Below are 9,369 nucleotides of genomic sequence, written 5' to 3' on the forward strand. Positions count from 1 at the left end.
CTATACAGTAGTGCAGTTAAGATAAGTGAGGGTGTAGATAGCTTCTACAGAGGCTATATAAAGTGCTAGTGGTTGTGAGTGGTGGTTCAGTCCATGTTATTATTGTGTTTGAGGGTACAGTTGTCCATTGTGGGTGTGTGTATGTTCAGTCCATGAGTTTAACGTGGGTCAGATGTCAGGAGGCAGAGTTCAGGAGTCTGACAGCTGTGGGGAAGAAGCTGTTCCGGTACCTGGTGGTCTTAGTCCGGAGGCTCCTGTAGCGCCTCCCAGAGGGCAGGAGGGTGAAAAGTCCATGTGATGGGTGACTGGGGTCTTTGATGATTTTCCCAGCCCTTTTCAGACACCGCTTCCTGTAGATGTCTTTTATGGCAGGAAGTGGTGCTCCGGCGATGCGCTGGGCAGTTTTCACGACCCTCTGCAACGCCTTCCGGTCCGAGGCAGAGCAGTTCCCGTACCAGACTGTTATACAGTTGGTCAGGATGCTCTCGATGGTGCAACGATAGAAGTTCACCAGGATGTCTGAGGACAGGTGGTTCTTCCTCAGAGTCCTCAAGAAGAAGAGGCGCTGGTGAGCCTTCTTGACCAGCTTGGAGCAGTTGGTTGTCTAGATGAGATCCTCGGAGATGTGGAATCCCAGGAACTTGAAGCTGCTCACACGCTCCACAGCCGTCCCCTTAATGTGGATGGGTGGATGTGGGTCAGCATTCCTCCTGTAGTCCATGATGAGCTCCTTGGTCTTCTCGGTGTTAAGCAGCAGGTTGTTTCTGTCGCACCACTCAGCCAGACGATCCACCTCCTCCCTGTAGGCGGCCTCATCGTTGTCACTGATGAGGCCAATCACCGCGGTGTCATCTGCAAACTTAATGATGGTGTTGGAACCATCAGCAGGTCTGCAGTCGTGGGTGAAGAGGGAGTAGAGGAAAGGGCTCATCACACAGCCTTGTGGTACACTGGTGTTCATCGTGATTGTAGATGAACAGTGGTTATCCAGCCGGACATGTTGGGGGCGGTTGGTCAGGAAGTTCAGTAACCATTTGCAGATGAGGGAACTGATGCCCAGGTCTGTCAGTTTCCTGATGAGTTGTGAGGGGTGGATTGTATTGAATGCTGAACTGAAGTCTATAAACAGCATTCTGGCATAGGTGCAAGTCAAAAAGCACCCAACTAACTAACGAGTATTAGCTTAGCATGTTAACTAAAAATTCTACTCGGGAAGAAAGTTAGTACTGATGCATCAAAATGCTTGTAACTTTGAGGGTACAGGTATGTGCTAGTACTGCTTACAATCAAAACAGATGTTGACAATTACCAGTATGAGAATGTTTTCACTAATACACATACAAAATTGACAACACCATCGCTCACAAGCACCTACCACCAGCTTGGGAGTATTTTTCGTTTGCTGAGGCATGCGCTGTGCAGCAATTTGGAACCTTAACCGTTGCAGTTCGGTATTTGTCCACCAGGTGGCTCCAACTATTCACAAAGCACATCAATTTTGAGGAACTTCATTAAGGTGTTTTCTAACTCTGTTACACTTATGTCACTGTTTCCTCCTCATGTCCTTACTGTGCATATCTGGAAAATGATATTTCATGAGTAATAATTTAAAAAAAATCTATACATATAAAACACACACACACACACACATACAGTGACATTTTAAATTATCTCCAGAATACTGTATATACTATGGCCACAACTTTGCATCATAGTGTTGATCCAGAATCCTTCCCTTATTATTTATTCCTAGTGCTATAATAATAATAAAGTAAGAATAAAACATAAAGTAATAAATATAAAATAATGTATTTATGATGATTCAGTTTGTTTGACTACCCAGATAGCAAGGAAACATTGAAACACTGTTGAGTCAATATCAGGCTGTGTCATTGAATCAACATTGAAGTGTGACGTTGACCTAACGTCACTCTTGCACCCGTTTTTAATGTTGAAACAACGTCAGGTTTTGATGTTGAATCAATGTTGAAACCTGACATTGATTCAACGTTGTATTTTCTAATACTGTTGACATTGAAACAATGTCAGATTCTGATATTGAAACACTGTTGAGCTATGATGTTGATTTTCCACCTCTTTCGCACAGTTGCTTTTTATTAAAACAACAGTTAAATCATGACTGGAAATCTACCTCTCTTTATAGGTATTTTAACCAATACTAAACTACTGCATGTTTCCATCAATACTTAAACCACCTAAACACATAATTGTACTTATTCCTCAAATTGGACACCCTTTATAAAAAACAAAAGTCTCACGATGTATCATGTCAATATTATTATCCTAAAATAAGAAAGCATTGCATGTGATGTAACAGAGAAAAAAAATAAACAAAAAAAGGTCAATAGGCATATGTTTCGTTTGCTAAATACTTTATTAAAACACAGTTTTCTATTTACATTTATGTTTAACATAAATTTGTAATTTTTTACTTCGGGATGGGGATGCATGATGTGCGTCCTGCACCACCCAAACGATCTGGGGCGTACCGGAGCCATTTCTGCACTGCTTGTGCAAAGACAAACTCGGACATAGAGTTTGCCCCTAACTGCTGCGTCAGACCATCTAGGACAAAAATACACACACACACACACACACAAACAAAAAAAGTGAATTAGAGCACATGAATAAGCTCATGTTATAGCACATGATAAATACTTTTTTGCCCCACTGTAACTGTCTTCAGCTGGGAGAAAGTATGTAAACTCCTAGGCTGATAAACATGAAAGTCACCAGGTGTAAATCTGCAAACTGCTGCATTTGATTCCCAAAGAGCTATGAGCGGAAAAAGTGATAAGTCTTAGCATAGTGTGCCGTGTATCCTTTAAAACAAAATAAACATGGGGTCCTTGGGCTGTACAAACTACAACCCGAGGACTAAACAAGCCAAAGACCAAAGACTCCATCTCCAGATTAACCGGACATGAAAGTCTTGTTATTAAGAAAGACAAAGTAATATAGCAAAAAAACGGTAAAACTTACCAAATATGCATTTGCAGAGCGCTGTATCTTTAAATGCCCTTTTTTGCTTTGTCTGGTCCTTGGTTTTTTTCCCTGCCCAGTTTAGTAACGAGGCCAGCTCGTTTGTAATGGCATAAGCCATTACACGGCGGACTCGCACCTCCAGTGTGGTCCCTCCAATCAAGGCAAGGCGTCTCACCTATAGACACATTTCAATAGATGGAATTAGCGTGTCTCATGTCTTAAATGTGTATGCAAGTGCTTGTGTGTTTAATCAACAGGCCGTTGTTATGTATTTAAATCACAGCTATTACACTTTATAGTTACAAAGTGTACATAAACTTTATATACTTACCATTGCCTTATTTGCCTCTATTGATTGAAGAGCTGCCTCTGCATTGTTTAGGTCCTCCATGTTGTGCAAGGGCAAATCCAGAGGCAGTACCCCAGCATCTACCGAATCATTGCAGCCGGTATTGCGGATGGCTCTGACCTCATCACGCAGTTCGTTCACAGCTCTCGTCAGGTCTGACAGCATAGTTAATATCTTTTGTGAGGTCGCATCTGTTTAAAAAAAAAAAAAAACAATTCTAGAAAGATTAATGGCTTAAGCAGTGAGAGGCAAAAAATTAATATATCCATAAGTGACGGTGTAACATTCTGCATTCAAGTATAAGTTGTTCTAACTCACATATATTTGATATTTGTATATGTAGCTTGCCATCACCAGTGCGTGAATTATGTGTGAATGGCTTTGGCATGTTCCTAGCAGCGTTTTCCTTCATTTCTGCCTTTACGTGTGGACGGGATTATTTTTTAAAACGAAAACGGAAAATCTCAGTTTTCAAAAATACCCGTGTACGTGTGGACATAGCCTCAGTTTTCAGTTAATGAAAACACAGTTTACGTGTGGACAAAAGGTGCAAACGCAAGGTAGGTGAGCGTGCAACGTAAAGTTAGGTGAGCGTGCAACGTAAAGTTAGGTGAGCGTGCAACATAAAGTTAGGTGAGCGTGCAACGTAAAGTTAGGTGAGCGTGCAACATAAAGTCTGAATTGAGTGCGAATCGAAGCGGGTGCTCACCAATCATTAAAAGTAACAAAGTCATTGAACACATTTATACAGTTACCTTTACGTTTATCAATCATATATCACAGATTTACAATTTTTTTGTAGTACTATGCTAAAAAGCAACTACAGAGTGAAAGTCTGGGTCAAGCGCCGAGGCGACGGCAAGAACAAAGGAACCCTCGAAGCGTTAACGCTAGTTTTGTAAGGGAATATAACAGAAAAGTATGAAACGAAAATGTTTTCTTTGTTGATAGACTTTGTTCGCAGTGCAATTTACTTGTTGCCGGATTGTAATAGACACGATTTCGGGCTCCCACATTTTGTCCGAAACTGTACATTAACCAGTTTTTTTTTACTGTTATTCAAATGCGACCGTGGAAATAACGAATAGAAGAAAATTCATTCATTCTTACCTTATACTAATCGTGGTGCAGGCCAGTGCAGTGCATGAACTGATGCCTTCTCCGGTCAATTCCGCTGAGAGTAAATCGAATGTCCCGCTCTACTGTACAAGACAATGGTTACCTGGAGGGATGTACCACTGAGAGGGGTGCTATGGAATAGTCCAAGTGGTGGCAGCTTCAATTTCCCGCTCAACCATAAATCATTGGTTTTTCAACGTGATTGTTGTCACCTTGTCAACTATAAATAGATCAACAATCAACGATGACAGAACAACAGTGAATCAATGTTATTTCAATGTCAGTGTCAGGTTTCATCAGTATTTCAATGTTGTTTCAACATTGGTTTTGTGTTAACATTTCAACCCTGACGATTCTGATGGTTCAGATGGAAAATCAACATCTGTTCAATGTCTCCTTGCTATCTGGGTATCCTCTCTGTGCAGGCAGAAACTTTATTAAATGTTTAAACTGTAGAGATACAATAATGTTGCTGCTGTAAAATTAGCATTTTGTCCTATTTGAAATATAAATCTAATATAATCTGTTTCTCAATGTATTTTTAAAACAGTGATTTTTCCTAATATCATAATTATAATCAGAGGTGTGGACTCGAGTCACATGACTTGGACTCGAGTCAGACTCGAGTCATTAATTTTATGACTTTAGACTTGACTTGAAAAAATGTTCTAAGACTTGTGACTTGACTTGGACTTTTACACCAATGACTTGGGACTTGAATTGGACTTGAACCTGTTTACTTGAAAAGACTTGATATTTTACCCCAAATATAAAATTTAACATGCATATTATATAGAGATTGAAAATGTGACGTCATTCACGGGTAGAACCGCAAAGGATTCTGGGAACTCGTGGCAAGAGGTACTAGCGCACACAGACTTTCAATTGAAATCAGTTATACAGCGATAAAAAGAAACACAAAAATGTCAAGAAGCTGTTGTATTATTAACTGCAATAGCCGGTCGCATGACAGCCACGGGAAGCCGACGGGTAAAGAGATCGGTTGTTATCGGATTACGTCGTTGAAGAGAAATTGTTCGAGCCATGTTTCCGAAGTAACAAAGACGCGACGGATGGCCTGGATTGCAGCCATTCAAAGACCAAATATAACGTCCCAGAACCCTCCAGCTCACAGGTTAGTCTGCTCCAAGCATTTACACGAAGGTCAGTGTTTTTTAGTAGTTAATACGTCATTTTCATAACATAATTGGTGATATAGGTTACAAGCAAGTCTGGCACTGAACAGAAATTGTCGCGCTATGCTCCTTTATTTATTGTGCATAAATAGTGAATTGTCCTGACACAATATTGCGTTTCGCTTCTGTTATTATGGTACATTGACAAAAACATACTTTTATTCACAGGATAAAACGGGTTTTTTTGTATCACTAATTGCCCAGTACGATTACAGCATACAATATTATTGTCACTGCTACATTTCTGTGATGGGTACCAGAAATTATTTCCACTACTAATTAATTATCGTTGAGCTCAAAGGTCCTATTAATAAACGGTTAAGGAATGTGTATTTATGACGACAGTTTGTGAGACTGGTAAACTTATGATACGTACGATGGTCTTTCGTTCTACACGGTGCATTTCAAGGTCCTGCACCCATCCGTCGGTAAACTGTACCTGGGCTTGTTGCAGTGACCTGAAGTTACTAAACTTCATGAGTGTATGCACTCACTCCAAGAACCGTATGATTATAAATATGCATATAAATATGCTACGATGAGATAGCTGACTTCATCTAACTAGCAAATGTTGTCCAGGCTACGTTGGTGATGCAGTTTTTTTTAATGTGTATGATATTTTTGTCATGCGATTTTAAAGCCGGTCCTACAACCGCATCCAAGAATAACATGCAGCTTATCTCAGAACTGTCGGTGAAAATTATTCTTGGAGCTAGGTTTAATTGAGCTGCATTTTAAAGAGGTGCAATTTCACAATTTGTGTATATTTTCTACGTTCACTATTTTGTCATGTGTTGAGAAAAACACAGATTTAAAAATTACATGGTCTAATATTTACATTTAGCATATAACTGCAACATGCTTTTTTTCGTTTTTTTGAATGACTCGAAAGGACTTGAAATTCAAAGTTTCAGACTTGTGACTTTACTCGGACTTTTACACCAGTGACTTGAGACTCGACTCTGACTTGCCTGACATTACTTGAGACTTGACTTGAGACTTGAGGATAAAGACTTGAGACTTACTTGAGACTTGCAAAACAATGACTTGGTCCCACCTCTGATTATAATCATTCATAATTATGTGGATATGCATATTAGATAGTGTTCAGTCAAATATAAGTCCTCCACAAAGGCAGGAAAAGACCTGTAACTTACTTTAAAACTAAACATGTTCCCTAAAACGGTGACAGAGCTACAGACCCCTGACAGCCTTACCCAGCTAGCAGCTGTGACCAGCACTACTTGTGCAGTTAATAACACGACAGGTAATGTTTGTCACGCTGTTGCACACACAGCACGCTCATTAGTTTCAAATTGTCAGTTGCCACAAAACAACTTACCAATGTGTCCATAATAAGCTAATACTGCTGTGTGCTATAGACTATAGTGTACGCAGTACAGTTACTTACTGGTTTTTGATGCATCAGTCTGCATCTCCCAGTTATTTTGTCTGTTTCTCCTACAGTTTCACACCTCTCAGGCGGAAAAAATGCGCGTGCACTTTGCGAGCTCGTTTCTGGTTCGTAACCAGTGCGCTCTGCTGTCAAGGGCGATCATTGGGTAATGGTAGTCATGTGACTGATGCAAGCCAGATCCTTTAATCTAGCAAAACTATGATTAATAGCTAAATGTTATTATTGACCAATGTTCCCTCTAATTCTTCATGTGTCTGAGCAAACACACAAACGTCCCTTGGACCGCTGTGAGCGACAGCAGATGTGTGCACTGTGGTCACGCCAGCATCTAATCCATCCAAGTTACATGGTTTATTAAAATAATCAAATTATAGCATTTACATTTATGTTAGACTACTTTTAATTAACTGCTTTAGCCCACTTACAATGAAAATGTAAAAAGTCTTGTTCATGATCTGTGTAGTATGTTAACACTATTGGAAGTAAAAATAACTTGAACTCCAATTTTAAAAACACAACTTTCTTTCTTTTTCTTTTTTTCATAAAGCTCTGACTTGTATTATGAGTCTGTGGTCTGGGAGAGAGTCTGTAACTCTCTGTCTGCAAAATATAGTATATAATGACCAATATTGGGCAATTAATTATATAGTTACTTCTTCAAAAAAGTAACTGAGTTTTTGCAGCTGTTTACCTAAAAATGCAGCCAAGGTGTTTTTAAATAAACATTTCAAACTATTTACAGAACAATCAGCTGTTCTGCATCAAATCTGATGCCACACAAATTATTTGTGCCACTCCAAAAAGAAATTTCTGTCCACTATGAGATGAAGGAGAACAACAGCCTGATACCTGCAGGCCTGACAACAGCAGATGTATCACTGCTGTAACACTTGTAACACTCAGCAGTCGCCTCATTGTTCTGACATACACAACAAAACTATTGACTACACTACACACTAACTACACGCAATTTGCGCTAAACGTTGCAAATCTCTCACATCTCAAAACACCGCCGTCACTCCTAAAACTTCCCCCCGTGTCTTAACAGCTAGATGCCACGTTGCCATATCATTTTTTGATTGGTCAACATGGTACTTTTTTCGACCAATAGGAAAGCGTGGGGGGTTGGTTTTGTTTTTGCTCACAGGTGTAGAGTGCTTTCGAGCGTTATAAAACGCCGTTTTTACCGTTTCTTCCTGTAGTAAATAAACAACGACAGTATTCAGGAAGAAAAACAAACATTGCAGATATTTTATCATAACTCTGGTTTTACGTGGCCGATCAACACAATTTAAAAACTGCTATAAAGTCCACACTTTGTCCGTCAGTTTTTCCGTCTGTCCTGCTCACATCTCCAGTGGTTGTCCACGTTGTCATTAACGTGGCTTCACTCCACATCAGCCACGCTGCTTTGCTAGTTAAAACACCGGTGTCGGCACATAAGGACGCTGTCATCAACGACGTTGATTAGCTGCGTATATACGAATGTGAATCGCATCATTGGCTGGACTATGGGATAAGGTGGTATCGTTCTAAACACATACAGGAGCAGCCAGTGACTTACTGACTAACACTACAAAACAGACTTGTTGAAATTTTAATTTTAATTTCAATTCAGGTTAGATTATTTTTGTGCACAACGCAGATTTTCTGTGGGCAGAGACCGTGCCAGCAGTGCGCAATTGCGCACGTGTGCAGCTTAGAGGGAACATTGTTATTAAGGGGTACAGGCAGGACTCCCCACACACACACACACACACACACACACATGAAAAAAATACTAATAATTTTTAAAAAAAAATTATAAAAATTTGCCTCAAAAAAAGGGTACTTGGGCCACCCATCAGGGAAGGGGCAGGTGCTCAAGCCCCTTCTGCCCCCACGTCTGCACATGCCTGGTGGGGACAGCTGTTGGTCCAGGCCTGCGTGGAAGAAGGTGGAGTAAAGCCAGTGGTGTCGTTAGGCCTATTTTAGGGGTGCTGAAGCCTCCCTAAAGCTGTGTGGCAGGTCAAATTGCTGACTCAAGTCTTGTCTGTGTTTCTGCAGATTTTTGTCTTGAAAAGAAGGAAGAAGAGCGAGACGCCTGAAGACGACGAGACGAGTTTTAGTTCAGAATCTTGAATTTGATCTGATGACTTTATTTCACTCTGAAGAGTAAAGACTGAACTGTAACCACAAACTTTCAGTTGTGTTTGATTTCAGAGGATACTGTTGAAGTAGTGTGTGTGTGTGTGTGTGTGTGTGTGTGTGTGTGTGTGTGTGTGTGTGTGTGTGTGTGTGTG

General features: G+C 40.3%; 1 protein-coding gene and 1 long non-coding RNA gene across 3 annotated transcripts in view; one reads left to right on the top strand and one right to left on the bottom strand.

Annotated features, from left to right (window-relative positions):
* Positions 1-9,266, top strand: part of LOC113014716 (saxitoxin and tetrodotoxin-binding protein 2-like) — a 34,709-nt gene extending 25,443 nt beyond the window's left edge. For both annotated transcript variants that reach the window (XM_026156428.2, XM_026156427.2), the window contains exon 6: positions 9,134-9,266. In XM_026156428.2, coding sequence (XP_026012213.1) covers positions 9,134-9,174 — 41 coding nt within the window. In that variant the 3' untranslated portion in view covers positions 9,175-9,266. The remainder of the gene's footprint in view (positions 1-9,133) is intronic.
* On the bottom strand, positions 2,377-4,608 carry LOC145423545 (uncharacterized). Its single transcript, XR_013904596.1, has 4 exons — positions 4,466-4,608; positions 3,338-3,546; positions 3,004-3,181; positions 2,377-2,586 (listed from the first exon to the last, which is right to left on the bottom strand). It is a non-coding gene; the product is annotated as an uncharacterized LOC145423545 (long non-coding RNA).
* Positions 9,267-9,369: the final 103 nt, after the last annotated feature.

Source organism: Astatotilapia calliptera, chromosome 22, assembly GCF_964374335.1.
Source record: "Astatotilapia calliptera chromosome 22, fAstCal68.1, whole genome shotgun sequence".
Taxonomy (NCBI): Eukaryota; Metazoa; Chordata; class Actinopteri; order Cichliformes; family Cichlidae; genus Astatotilapia; species Astatotilapia calliptera.